Source organism: Abramis brama (genome assembly GCF_963993115.1).
Source record: "Abramis brama genome assembly, chromosome: 1".
Taxonomy (NCBI): domain Eukaryota; kingdom Metazoa; phylum Chordata; class Actinopteri; order Cypriniformes; family Leuciscidae; genus Abramis; species Abramis brama.
The window spans coordinates 22,731,221-22,746,782 of record NC_139963.1 but is presented as its reverse complement, the minus strand read 5'-3'; the positions used below and the strand labels follow the sequence as shown (position 1 = coordinate 22,746,782).

Here is a 15,562-nt window from a genome sequence, read left to right as displayed (position 1 = left end):
TTGCAAACAAAGGCTACTGTACCAAATATTAACATTGATTTTCTCAGGTGTTCAAATACTTATTTGCAGCTGTATCATACAAATAAATAGTTAAAAAATCATACATTGTGATTTCTGTTTTTTTTTTTTTTTAGATTATGTCTCTCACAGTGGACATGCACCTACGATGACAATTTCAGACCCCTCCATGATTTCTAAGTGGGAGAACTTGCAAAATAGCAGGGTGTTCAAATACTTATTTTCCTCACTGTATATATATATATATGTATATATATATATATATATGTATATGTATGTGTGTGTTTGTATATATAAACAAAAAAACAATATTATAATTGAAAAATATAAAAACACATAGTATATTATAATAGAACATTTTTGCTGGTATTGTAAGTTCTTTTTTTGAAGAAGATTCTTTGTAACATTCTTACAAACATCTAAGAATTTATCTTAAGAATTTTCTTAACTTATTTCTTAAGAAGATTTTCGTGAATCCGGCCCCTGAATCCTGAATAAAATGTTTAGCATTCCACATAAATATTAAGAAACACAACTGTTTTCAACATTGATATTAATAAGAAATGTTTCTTGAGGAGCAATTAGATTTCTAAAGGATCATGTGACATTGAAGAATAAAGTCTTTACTATTAAAATAACTATGGTATGGGGCTGTTTTCGAACTTGGCCTCTTCCATTCAAGGGAAATATTAATGCTTTAGCATACAAAAGCATTTTGAACAAAGCTATGCTTCCAACTTTGTGGGAACCGTTTGGGGAAGGCCCTTTTCTGTTCCAGCATGCAGTGCCCCAGTGCACAAAGCAAGGTTCATAAAGACATGGTTGGATGAGTTTGGTTTGGGAGAACTTGACTAGCCCGCACGGAGCCCCCATCAAACACCTTTGCGATGAACTGGAACGTAGATTGCGAGCCAGGCCTTCTAGTCCAACATTAGTGCCTGACCTCACACTGGTTGAACGGGCGAAAATTCCCACAGAAACACGGCAAAATCTTGTGGAAAGCCTTCCTAGAAGAGTGGAAGCTGTTATAGCGGCAAAGGGAGGACCAGCTCCATATTGATGTCTGTATTGAGATTGCAATCGCCCTGTTGGTGTAATGGTCAGGTGTCCAAATACTTTTGTACACACACAAACACACACAGTATATATATATATATTATAATACTTTTTTGTTTCAAATTTTTTTCTTGTCACACAATAATCACATGCAACTTGAATTAGTATTTTTTACGTATCGATATCAGAGCATCCGTACTCTTTTTCTTTCTCTATATGTCTATTCCTCTTTGTCAACGTCTCTCTTTGTCTCTGCACAACAGGGCTTTGGACTAACTGCTAAAATAAAGCTCCCCTGGCTGGAATGAAAGCAGGAAATGGTGTCAGCAAATTGTGTCAGCTGTAAGTTTCTCTTTCAACTGAGCTCTGAAAACAAAAGGAAAGCCCTTCGGGAGAGAGGAGAGGAGAGCGTTAGGTTGTTGCTGCCATGAGGGATATCGTCCCTGAGGATATAGCGGTTAGATGTCAACTTAAACACTGTTTTTCGATGGAAAGTTATACTTAAAAATGTTTCAGTGCTTCAGCTAGATTGTGTAACTCATTGTCAGATTATTTTCTGGTTAGGTGCTGGTTTAGATCACAGTACATCGGGTCACATCTATGGATTGTCCCTGCTTGGAATCCTTGGGCAGAGCTTTTATGACATTATTGAGAGACTAACAACATGCTTTTCACAAGGGTCCTCAGGTTTCTGCTAAGAAACTACATGCTGCAGTCATCTCAGACGTCTGTAATGCCGATCCGAGATGGGAGGGAGGGAACAGCGAGAGAGAGAAAGAGAGAAGCACAGCCGCCTGGCAATGTAGTGTCCTAAAATAGATTTGCGCACTTTTAAAAGCGCAGCATGCCCCCCATCCCCCCCTCGCTCCCCTCCACTCCCCCCAGAGCATTATTAATCCAGGGCTATTTATAACTGCGCTTTTCGCAGGCAGACTGTGTTCTGTCGCTGCTTGTGTTTAATCTCTTCTGGGAGTGAAGGGGAGAATGGGGGCCGGGGAGGATGAGGAGGAGGTGAAGTTGTAGAGGAAAGCGGGAAAGACAAAGGGGAAGGAGTTTGAAGCCAGGAAAGACCCCCTGCTATGGTAGAAATGGGGAAGTTTTTTTCAATACTTACAGTAGACGAGAGGGAAAAGCATCATGGTTTCTTTTTAACATTTCTTTTTTTTTTTTTTTTTGACCAAAGAGAATTGGATATTGTGATAAACATCTTCCCATGGGCCAACTATTGCAAGCTTGGGTCTCTCCAGATGATTGTCTTCTGTTGTTGTGGAAGTACAGAGCTGTGTGTGAAGGTGCAGGAAAGTGATTAGAGGACATAGGCAATCAAAGCTTTTGTCTGCTGAACTTTTCACCTGCACAGCCAACAAGTAAAGAAGCATTTAAAATGTATATCTATCTATCTATCTATCTATCTATCTATCTATCTATCTATATCTCTATCTATCTATCTATCTATCTATCTATCTATCTATCTATCTATCTATCTATCTATCTATCTATATATATATCCTCCTCATCTTCCCCGGCCTCCCCTTCACTCCCAGAAGATTAAACACAAGCAGCGACAGAACATATATATGTATTTATTTATTTATTGTGACTAAAAGAGGTCCAGGGTCATTCCAGTATTAAAGAAAATAATAATAATTATTATTATTCTTAAATAAAAAAAATTCTAAATGTAAATAATAATAATAAAAAATAATAGCCTGATAAAACATTTTTATATTATCTTACCTTTTTATATTCATATCGCGTTTACAGAAATATTGACTTTTTTGGGTACATTTTTGATAAAAATTCTTAGACATGACTGCTTTGGCTCTCGGGGCCCGAGTTTTACATCTTGGATGACTATTTTAAATGTTTAGCCATTTTTCTTTTACAAAGTACTACGGCTGCCCCGATTGAAATGTACTGATCCAAAAAAGCATTGTCCGGACCAAGGAAATATAGAGACCGGACCTCCTTGAACTTTAATTAAATACCTCTGGTCTAGGGTGTTACAATTAAAAAACAATCCTGTGTGCTCTAGTCTTATTTGTCAAATTCAAACCTGACTGTTTTGGGAATTGTGATTAACAATTTGCCTGGCTGCTTTTAAACAAACTAAGCTAACTGCTGCATAAGGGGATCAAGTGTAAATAAACACACACATATACAAACACACACTGGCACCATGCTTTAACGCCATGACACGGCGTGAGAGGAAGCTATTTCTAGTCCTTTCACCAGGCGATTAGCATAATCCATGGAGTACGATTTAATCTGATGAAAGGTAAATCTGGCTACTCAAGCATTCTCTGGCCCTCTTCCAGACACTCCATTGATTAGTCCTCCTTGGCTTTTTATCCAAATAACATCACCCAGTTTTACTCTGTCTGTCGTATCTCGTTCCTTTCCCCTTCTCTCTCACTCACCCAACCCTCACCCATAGCTTATGCAACACCTTCTTTTATTTTTAATGAGGAGGTACCTCTCTCTCTCTCACTCTTCTATTTCCATCCTGTCAGGTTACAATGCTCTTACCTCGTTTTTAATACATCGTAAGTGCCTCAGCAGAAATGTTTTTTTTGCTTTTTAAGGCCTTCCCCTTGGGACGAGCTCACCACTGTCCTCATTTATTCATCACCTGGAAAAACTCTGAACAACATGGAAAGATGTGCATATATAGATGTACATGTATGTGTGCAAAACGTATTGGTGTGTTGGTACCATTTCAGCCAAAATTAACTATTTTGTTTATTTTTATGTTCATTTTACATTTAGATTACCTTTCCTTTCATCAAACGAGATGGGCATTTTTACAAGATGTAAAATAAGTCTCTGATGTCCTCAGAGTGTGTATGTGAAGTTTTAGCTGAAAATAGCCCACAGATAATTTTTGATAATTTTTCGTATAATGTTAAAATTGCCACTTTTTGTGTGTGTCCCTTTAAATGCAAATGAGCTGGTGCTTCCGGACTCCTTTCAAGAAGAGGGCGGAGCTTCAAGAGCTCATGATCCAGCATACCGGCTACAACAAAACAGGGCAATCTCACATACTGAAAATGTCAGAAACTGTCAGTAGAGGAGTTTAGCCTTATATGTTCGAACCGAAGTCTGACAATGATGGAGAGACTCAAGAAGAAGTGACAACATGTAGAATGCAACAGGACGTTTCTGAATGGTTAATTGATGAAAAAGTTGATGTGGATTTAACTATCTTCAAGTCATCGATTAGCATGTTCCATCATGATAATCTATAAATCGCTGTACAGGTGCTCGTTTGGGAACTGTTGTAAAATGCCTACAGAGCCAGTGAATATATTCTGCATGGAGATAGAACGGGTATAGTTTAGTTTAATTATGGTTATAACTTATGTTGTCATCTTGCTTTTATGATATGCTATTGCATTTGTGTTACGTACTGTATTGTAATAAAGGTGAAAAGACGGATGCGCCAGCTTGAGCAGACTCGCAAATGAATGATTGACCATCCTGGACTGGAGCCTAAAACGTATTTTCTCTTCAGAGCGCATGTAACATTTACTGAGCCATCTTTTAAAAGACTCACGTTTGTGAAGCAGTCCAGCGCAAAATGATTGGTGCAAACGTGTAAGACTTTAGTGATTTTCTTTGGGACATTTCCTTTGAAAATGAAATTTAACTACGTTGTCCTCAATGACTCAGATGGCGGGAGTCTATGGAGAATCTTATGTGCATTGATACATCCCAAAACACGACACTTGCAATAACTCTTTGGCACAGACATTGTACATCTCCAGCTGCTACAGCGAGGACACAGAAATGGTGGACTCTGTGCTTTTCACTCAGGGATGTGTCTATGCTAATAGGGCAGATCGTCACCAGCTGTGGGCGTGTTTTTTCTCTACAATAATATCATTGTAGGGGGAATCTGAATCAGCTCGTTTCAAGAGACTGCTTTTGATTTATGGGAATTATAAAAAATCTCGAAATGAATATACATTTTTCATACTGTACATTGTTGTGATGCCTTAATTCACTTGTTTTGCATTTAAAGCAATTAATTTTAGTATTTAGTGTTTTTTTTTATTTGTTTTATTTGTAGGAATTTCTCCCATCAAGCGGTGAAATTTTATTTTGCATTCAAACGAATAGTGCTCTCTAGCACCTCGCTTTTTCAAATGCGTGTTGCAACTACGGTAGCCGTTATGTACCAAGAAGCTATGACAACATGTCTTCCAATAGCACTTCATTGAGTTTAACTATACATGTTCTACTGTTATGCTGCCTATATAATGAATTACACAACCAACCAAATTTAGACCGTAACATTGACTTACCTTGTCATACCTGTCAAGAATAAAGCAGGCAACTTCAACGTCCCTTTCAAAGTCTTTTTCCTTCATTAGCGCTTTCCACCTGGGAAAAGCTATCCCGATATTTACCCTTGTTTTTTTAATTCATCCCTACTTTTTGAAAATAGTTTTTCAAAATGGCGGAATGACATGGAAGCCTCCTTGGACTTACCCGTCCAATGTAAATAAAGATAAGAAATTCTTCGCTTGGAAGGATGAGTCAGATCATTGGCAGAGGAAATTTTACACCAATGAGGACATATTTATGAATAAAGACATTGATTTTAGCTAATAAAATACTTAAACACAGTGTACCTTTAAGTTTTTGTGTGGCTTTACTATAAAAGTACTAAACATCCTCAAAAATGTTACATTTACTCGAGAAGCAGATTTCCATAATATATCTTAAGTAATTTTTTCCTTTCCCATTTGTTTTATTTTTCAACAAGGGACAAAAAGTCTTAGTAACTTTATCTTTTTAAGGCCTAATTATATTGTCTTGTACAGTACACAGCATTCATGCTTGATTCTGTTTTTATCAGTCTTCTAGTTTGTGTATATGTGCACTATATGTGTGGGCACTGCAATAATCAGTCGAGACTCCACTTTGGTCAGAGCTCTCTGAGGGAAATTTCCTGGAAACCCCCTTAGTCTGCCCAACCTCCTCACTGAGGACTTCCTCGAAGACTCCAGTCCCAGAGTACCTCCCCCTTTTCTATTTTTGTCCTTCATGCGTTTTTCATTTCTTCCTTTCAACTTAAAAACAGGTCCTTAATGAGTAACTACCAATTTGGAGGCGGGTGATATTTCAAATGGACGAGAAGTTTGAAAAAGGATAGACATTAGCTGTGACGGAATTACCATTGTCTTTTGTTGGACAGGAAAGTGTTGATAGGAAGGCTGTCTTTAATAGTCTCTGTACTTGCTAATTATCACCTCAAAGGAGTTTTCCTTAGGGATGGGGAGTCCTTCACATAGATGTTGTGTTTGGACAGATTACTTATCTGTGGTGCTGCTGGTAGACTGTGAACAAACATGTTAACAAAACATTTAATGGCTGTAACCAAGTTTCAATATTAATAGAGCTTCATTTTAATTCCTTTACATATTTAGAAAGTCTTAAGGGAAGTTTCACAATCATAGGTAGGTACAATCATATGTTCATTCTTCAGGATAATTTATTTAGCTGGTATTTTACGATTGCTTTTGTACACTCTGGAACTATCAGCAAACAATGACATGAAATAAATTTGAGTTAAAGATACAAAAGGCAGTTTTTGCAGTGAGGAGACCATTACATTTGTTAGACTAATTCACACATGCTAACTTGAGTCTATTTGCTGGCTTAAAAGTAGGGATGTGCTCCATGACTAATTTCATTAACGTTTAAATTGAAGTCAAAATAATTATCCTTTTAAAAATAGCCTAACATCTATGGATCAAATAGTGAAAACCCATACTGAATGCCGCTGAAAAATAAGTCGTATACATGTGATGTGCCTGCCTTGCATTATGATCATTGATTACAATGAACATTAAACCTAAGCATTCAATCAACGTTAACCGATGTAAACATTTATTATAATAAACTGAATCAGTAGGCAGCGCAGGACCAAGTACAAACTCAAAAGCCTGTTATGAACAGAATTCCTCAGATAAATGTTAGCCAACAAAAGTCACCACGTCAAGGTATTGTTGTTGGGTATTGTTGTCCCTCATAACAGGTAGTATAACAAGCCTATTAGCAAGCTTAATTGTTATATGCTAGTTTTATGTTGACTAGCAGCAGCAGTATAGTTGACTGGTTGACTAGTCTCGCACATCCCTACTCAGAGTCATTCTTTTGTGAATCAGACTACAGTGTTCTCACAGTATGCTTGTTTTTGCAGCCCATGAAGACAACACATTAGTCTATCTATAATTTATAGCCTTATTATTATTTCATAATTCACAGTCTTTTAACATGGAATTCACCCATAATCTTACCATTTTTGCACAGGCTGCTTCATTAACTAAGGTTTTGGGCCATTTGTTGCAGACCACACTGAACTTCACACATGGGAATCATACCTGTTCTTCTCCTGGAAGACCAAGGGTATCTGGGGAAATCTATGCTAAGCTCGTCTGTTCAGAAGAGTAGCGGCAGCCCTGGCGACCTCGGCTGGTCATGCTCTGACATCAATGGCTTGACACAGTCAGTCGGCCTGAGGGTACGAGGAATGATATTTTTAGCCCTTGACTGATGAAGGGGGAGTAATCTGATTTTCATGTAAGCCGAACGCTTCCGCCAGGCATCCAGCTAAAGAAACCGGATCATTATCATGTTGGTAAACTTTAGCCGATGCTGGGAGGGCAACCCGGCCCACGGTAGAGGCTGAGTGACATGCGAGTTAATGTGTTCTCAGCTGTGAGTGGCCCCCGTGTAGTGGTATCCTACCTCACACTCGAGGTCTCTGCAGATTCAAGGACACCACAAAGACTCTATAACTTCATACTACTTCATCCTGCCTGTTTCGATTAAGTGATGTGCCAATTTTCAGCATTAAAAACTTGGTTTATTAGTATACAGCAATGCAAGGATTTAAAGTGCTTTTCATAGTTTGATGAAAAAAGTATGCCAGGCATGTCCAGGTGGTGTAGTATTCTGTGAAGTATGCATGCTTTTTCCAAAATTGGTTATTTTTCAGTTATTTAAAAAAAAAAAAAGGTAATAAATGTGAGGACGATGCCGCCCTTGAAGATAATGAATTATCCTAGATGCTAACTTGTCTGTCCCATTGTATTTACATTTATGCATTGATTTGTCAGATGCTTTTATACACATGCGGCTAAATTATATTGAAGGTATATATTTTTTTCTAACCCATGGCTTTGTTGCTTGTGCCATGCTCTACTGTATGAGCTACAAGAATGCAATACCAACATTTCAGTGCAGGCACCAATTTGATTATTATTATTTTAATTTATTTATCATTGGGAATAGAAATTAATACTGTAGTTTTTTTTAAAAGAAATTAATACTTTTATTCAGCAAGGATGCATTAATCAAAAGTGACAGTGAAGACATTTGTTACAATAGGCTTCTATTTTAAATAAAAGCTGTTCTTTTGAATCTTGTTCTTATTCATCAGAGAATTCTGAAAAAATGTACTCAATATTTGTAAATATAAATATTTTTTTTAGTAATACTTTTATGTGTAATATATTTTAAGAATTAAATTGCAGCCTAAGAGCTTTCCTTACTCATAATCCAACCATAATATGCCACAGAAAACCTTAAATCTGGTCTTGAAGTAAGGGGCAAGTTCAATTCCCTTTTGTTCCCCAATGCTGTTGAAGTTGAGTACTTTGATTTGGACTAATGTTTGGAAGCTGCTATGACCTGGTCACCTTTAATTGGTGAGATTTGTTTCCATGACTGAATGCCTTTGTAGAGATCTCAGGCTAATGTGCACAAGAGCCTGGAAACACATCGCTATCCCCATGGCAACTCATTAATGCCACCTAACTGCAGTGAAAATAAAAAGAGTATTTGATGGAGGAAGAAAAGTACAACACAAACAAAATCAGGAATGTTGGGTTTTCCAAGGCCTTTTTTTAGTACATCAGTTGTGCAGTAAACTTGCTCAGAAGCTTTGGGAAGGTCAGTATTCTTCTGTAGTGGTACTATTGGAAATAGCAGAAATGGAGAGAGAAAGTGACTGGTTGGGCTGATTTTTAGGACGAGCCTCAGGGCATCACCTTGGTTTCCCCTCTAGGTTATATAACCACATGCTCTCTTTAGCAGTACAGTGCCCTACCATAAGGAAGGTCTTGGCTGTTACTTTTTTTCTAATGATCTAAAATGAAGCTGTCGCCCTTTTGCATAAAATTTTCTGTGCTGCCCTTCCCTGATAAAACTGGTCTGAGCTTAGTTGGATAAATTCCCAACAGGCTTGTGATACAAAATACGGCAATGTCAACTAGCCTGTCAACGTTTGAGCTTGATTACACCTGATTACGGTAACATGGGCAGACACAGACAAATGTCAGCCCTGCATTTACAGACAACAGCATACATGAACCACAGAGTGCCCTCTCAATTTCAAATGCACCCCTGGCCTTTGCTTATGTAACTGTGAGCTCTAAACATATTGTATGTTTATGTGTCAACTTGTTATTTTAAGTGGTACTAGCATAGAGGTTAAGGGAACATGTTTGAACCCAGGCAGAGGTGACCCATTATAAATGCAACAGGTGTGTGTGTGTGCGTGTAAAATGTAAGCTTCAGTTGTTAGGTTTAACAGGTTATCATAATTCTAATGGCAGTTAGATAACTCTTTAATTTACTGTATCGCTCTCTTTCCAGCCGTGGATGTGAAGACTTTGTTACCATCTGGGATGCAGAGCCCGGTGGGAGGTGGAGGAGATCAGGGCGGAGGTAGCGGAGGGCCGGTGGACCTGCGTACAGACCCGCGTCTGAGCGCCCTAAGCACAGTGGACCCGGCGATGAGAGAAAAACAGCTTCAGCACGAGCTGCTCTTACTCAAACAACAGCAAGAGCTCCAGAAGCAGCTGCTGTTCGCCGAGTTCCAGAAGCAGCACGAGGTGTTGACACGCCAACATGAAGTGCAGCTACAGGAGCATCTTAAGGTATGACCCTTGCTGTCCTCTCGGTACACATCATCTCCTTGAGCTCTGATTCTTGACTCTGATTTTCTTCCTGAACAGCAACAGCAGGAGATCCTTGCAGCAAAGCGTCAACAGGAGCTGGAGCAGAAGAGGAAGTTGGAACAGCAGCGTCACGAAGAGATGGAGAAGCAGAGACTGGAACAACAACTGCTCATGTTACGGAACAAAGAGAAGGGCAAAGAGAGTATGCATCTCTCCATTAATCCATCTATTATGTACAATAGATCAACAGCGCGCGGACTCATTTCATGGCATGTTCACCGCTCATCATTTCCTGTTATTTATTCTGCTGCTAATTTCCAAAATGGGAATAGTTTAAACTGTTCACCTTTTAGTTCAATGAGTAAACACCTTGCTGAGCAGTACGTAGGTGATGTTTATCGCTGTTTGCTGTTATAATTATGCATTGTCATGGATATTCTTTAAAGTACTTTAGGCACAGCAGGCACAAATTGCTCTATTATTTTTCTTTGGTTGTTTACTATTAAAAATAACACAATGCAGTACTAGGATTTATTGAGCCACAAAATTAACATATTGGATCTGTTCCAAAACCTTCTGAGCTGCCTACATAGTATTCTAACAGAGATGGAACCTCATAAGTGCACACATAGGCACCAGTTATTTGCAGCACCTGTGGGACTCTTCTCAAAGTTGATTTCAATATAGTTTGATTAGCATGTTGCTAAGACACTGAAGACTGGAGTGATGATGCTGAAAATTCAGCTTTGACATCACAGGAATAAATTACATTTTAATATACATTAAAATAGAAAACGGTTATTTAAAATTTCACAATATTACTGTTTTTACTGTATTTTTGTTCAAATAAATGCAGCCTTGATGAGCATAAGAGATTTAAAAAATCTTACTGGCTTCTAATTTTTGACCAGTAATGTATATACACTGCCCGTCCAAAAATTGAATAAATAATACAAATTAAATAGGCTAATGCTTAAGAGTCTATGATTGGATCATTATTGCAGTGATTATTATGTTTCTAGCATGTTATATGTTTGGCAACAGTTCTTCTAACTCTAATTGATGAAGTGTGTAGCTTTACATTCCTTGAACAACCATGTAGGAAGACACATCATGTCCATGCATTTTCAATGCAAGATCTTGACCAAAAATGTATGCACCTCTTGATGGAAAGAAATGTTGTGATGTTATTTCCATCAAGAGGTAAATACATTTTTTGAACAAATCCCCAACTTTACGTTATTTGCCCTGTGCTACTAACATAAAATCATGCAGGTTGTTCAATAAAGGTGCTCTAAAACGTTTCTGTGATTTAGATGAAGAATTTTCACCTAGCGTACAATAAAACGCAAGGTAACACTTTATAATAACTGCACGCTATTAATCATTAGCTAAGCGTTAGTAAACAGTTAATTCATCATTTATAAAGCATTGATAGACATTAATAAGTTTATAAATACAGCTATAAATGCTTTATTCTTGATTTATAATCATATCTATAAAAATGTGCTTAATAATTGTATTTTCATACTTTATTGATGATCAATTTATCATTTCTAAATGAAGTATTGCATTATTTACAAACCAGTTATTTAGTTGTCAGTGGTTCATAAGATCACTTAAAAAAGTGTAAGTAAATTATTAATAAAATATTTAAATGTACATTCATACATCTTAAATATTTCTGTGTTCTGTATCACCGTGTTGTGTTTGTTTCCTTTTTCTGTTTAGAAGATAACTGAGCCTTTAAATCTCCTTTGTAAATGCTTTACAAGGCATAACTAGTCCTCACTTTAGATGAGCTCACAAAAAGTTAACTGACCACTACTAAATGCTTTATAACTACCTGAATTAATCATAAAATACAGTAGAAATACATGTTAATAAAGCATTTATTAACACACTAAGTAACTATTACTATATGTCTGAATAATAAGATGTATGAATGTACATTTAAATAGTTTATTAATCATTTACTTACACTTTCTAAGTGATCTTATGAACCACTGACAACTCCTAAATAACTGGTTTGTAAATAATGCAATACTTCATTTAGAAATGATAAATTGATTGTTAATAAAGAATGAAAATACAATTTTTAAACACATTATAGATATGCTTATAAATCAAGAAAAAAGCATTTATAGCTGGATTTATAGACTGTCTATTAATGCTTTATAAATGATGAATTAACTGTTTACTAATGCTTAACTAATGATTAATAGCGTGCAGTTATTATAAAGTGTTACCATTAGTTAGCAACCTCAGAACACCCTAGCAAATGCATAGCAATGCCCTAGCAACTACATAGAACACACTAGCAACCGCATAGCAACACACTGGCAGCTATCCGCAAACCCATGATAATGACTTTTGCAGAGGTGAATGAAACACACTTTTTTTTTTTTAAATAAATGTCCATTGACTCTTGTTCTTAGGTGCCATCGCCAGTACTGAGGTCAAACTGAAGCTGCAGGAGTTCCTGTTGAGCAAAAAGGAACCTGGCCCCGGTGGACTTAACCATTCCTTCCCCCAGAAGTGCTGGTAAGAGGAACTTTGCTAGTCCATATCACTCAGCCTTATTCTGGGCTGGTAAACCCAAATTTTCAGCATTAAACAAAATGAATGCTTTTGAGCATGAGCCACATTATGCTGGAAGTTTATGGTTTATTCATACTCATTTGCATTGTGATGGATGAGTCATTGTAATGGCCTGTGTTTGTTTTCAGGGGGGCTCACCACGCGTCCCTGGAGCAGAGCTCCCCTCCACAGAGCAACACACCGGGCACACCGCCCTCCTACAAACTCCCCCCGCTGTTAGGGTCCTATGAGGGCAAGGATGACTTCCCTCTCCGTAAGACCGGTGAGTAGACGTCTTGCATTTGTGTGTTTCGTAAATATTGCATAAATGTTTCGCATAAATGTTGAAATTAACAAAGATTAATAAATGCTGCAGTTCGTTATTAGTTCATGTTAACTGATGCAGTTATTTAATGTTAGCTAATGAAACACTATTGTAAAGTTTTACCAAAAATGATATTTGAACTTTATATTCATGAAAGAATCCTGAAAAAGATGTATCATGGTTTCCACATAGACATTAGGCAACATTGATAATAATAAGAAATGTTTCTTGAGCAGAAAATCATCATATTAGAATGATTTCTGAAGCATCAGTAATGATGCTGAAAACTTAGCTTTGATCACAAGAATAAATTACATTTTAAAATGTACTGTATTAACATAGAAAACAGTTATTTTAAATTGTAATAATATTTCACACTATTACTGTTTGTACAATATTTATGATCAAATAAATGCAGCCATGGTGAATATAAGAGACTTCATTTAAAAACACAAAATAAATCTTACCGACCTCAAACATTTGAACGGTACTGTACATTTAATGTCTGAAAATCTCCCATCGACTTGCACTGTAAGAATGTAACGTCTAATGATGATGTCATACTGGCCCACTCGCTTCAGCTGTTGATGTCAGCTGGGTCACCTTTTCTTTGTCTCCCATTCCTCTGGCTCTCTTCTCCTTTTCTGGATTATTATACCAATAAACACTATCCTTGTACTGCCTTGCAAGCCCTCATATTTCCTCCGGGAAATGCAAATTTAGTTGTTTTTGTTATTTTAATTAATTGTTTCAATGAGTAATAGTTGCGACATTGACACTGCATTATAAAGCATTACTGTGTTTGCATGTAAATGTCAGATGATGATTTTCTTTCTGTGCATGAATGACGCTGTTATAGAGACAACAGTGTTTTTGTTCGGAGAAGTTTGAGCTCTTTAACAGTCTAGAGGTATCACAGGAGATGCGTGTGTGTGTGTGTGTGTGTGCGCAGGGTTGAAGACTCTTCAGTGAGGAGTCTGCAGGTGTGAGTCATAATGAGTCATCAGAACAGTGGACCAACACATAAACGCACATCTTAGAGGCTATATTAGTGACGAAATGGATTTCATACTAAAATAATGATATATATTATACCCTGCCTCACAATCTAGCCCTCACACAACCTATTGGCATTAATACATTTCAAGCGAAACACAATTTGGTCTGATTTTGAGAGTTTGAAATACCACGGACCACCTCAAATGTCTTGGATGTTGTTTGACTATATTTGTGAGGATGTTTTCAAAGTATAACCTGAGTACACACACTCATACCGGTCATCTGCTGTTCACTCTCATAGCTGCCAGCCATACTCCAAAACACCCACACAGATTCAGTGAGTTTGTTCCCACACACACACACACACACACACACACACACACACACACACACACACACACATCTGCTATCTGCTTTTTACACACAGCTATCTTTTAAACTGTCACACCCACGCTGCTTTATAAAGCTCACTATAATAGAACTGACACACATATACCATACAGAGGATAGGAGGACACTCGCGCACACACACGCCCTCTAGCTTGGACTTCAGCACACTGATAAAGTAATCGCAGACGGGTCTGTTACCGTGGGCGAAGAGCTTACTCCATATTACCACTGTTATGGCAACACCACAGCAATCTGATGGAAAGTGTGTCTTTCCATCACGTCCCCTCCCCCTCGTCTCACACTTTTATTTTAAATCTAATTAAATTCATACTAAAGTCACTGATAGCATTAGGCACTAAAGTCCTTTCTGTTCAGTATGCTTAGTGTGGCTGTGACGCACAAACGGGCCTAAAAAAACACAGGGCTCGGTCAAGCCGCATTACACACTGCGTGTTCGGGTAATTGCCCCACTTCCTGTCTTTTTTCTGTTTCAAATCCCTTTTTACTTCAATTAGTTTAATTTGGCCCATCATCTCCGGAATCAACAAGAGATAAAATCGGCACACTGTAAATATAACTTTTATCTGCAGCTCTGTGTGTGTGTATGTGAGAGAGAGAGAAACAGGGAGGGATGTGCAGTTGCTGTCCATGGTCCTGATGCACAAGAGCGACAGATCCAAAGCCTCATTAGTAGTGTTCATTAAGGCAACATACATAGGGTTGGTGACTTTGAACAAGCCCCTAAGTGTAATTAGTAAACTTTGCTGTGCAACTAATCTTGTACCGTTTGTGCCACGGACATACGTGATGCCTCAAATCATGCGGGTGTGAAATCAAGTGATTTGAACTTTTTTCTTTCTCTCTCTCGTTCAGCCTCTGAGCCCAATCTGAAGGTACGTTCACGGTTAAAACAGAAGGTGGCTGAGAGGAGAAGCAGCCCACTGCTTAGACGGAAAGACGGTACTGTGATCAGCACCTTCAAGAAAAGGGCAATTGAGATCTCAGGTAAACAATCTGTGAGAATACAGAACTGTTTGCACAACCTCATGGGTAATAATGGGACAGGAAGGCATTAAAATAGGTTTGGACCAAGAATGCAGTAACTACACTTTCTGGCCAGAGGTTTTCAAACTTTTTTAAGCTAAGGACTCTCCAAATATGATGATCTCTATCTGACAGATCCCCTATCTTAAAATATAAAGGCAGCTATATACATTTT

The 15,562-nt window shown here is 37.8% G+C and overlaps 1 protein-coding gene across 6 annotated transcripts in view; it reads left to right on the top strand.

Moving 5' to 3' along the window:
• hdac5 (histone deacetylase 5) overlaps positions 1-15,562 on the top strand; it is a 75,794-nt gene that overhangs the window by 43,604 nt on the left and 16,628 nt on the right. For all 6 annotated transcript variants that reach the window (XM_084125890.1, XM_084125889.1, XM_084125888.1 and 3 more), the window contains 5 exons: positions 9,745-10,028; positions 10,107-10,251; positions 12,488-12,593; positions 12,779-12,912; positions 15,217-15,348. In XM_084125890.1, coding sequence (XP_083982016.1) covers positions 9,745-10,028; positions 10,107-10,251; positions 12,488-12,593; positions 12,779-12,912; positions 15,217-15,348 — 801 coding nt within the window. The remainder of the gene's footprint in view (positions 1-9,744; positions 10,029-10,106; positions 10,252-12,487; positions 12,594-12,778; positions 12,913-15,216; positions 15,349-15,562) is intronic.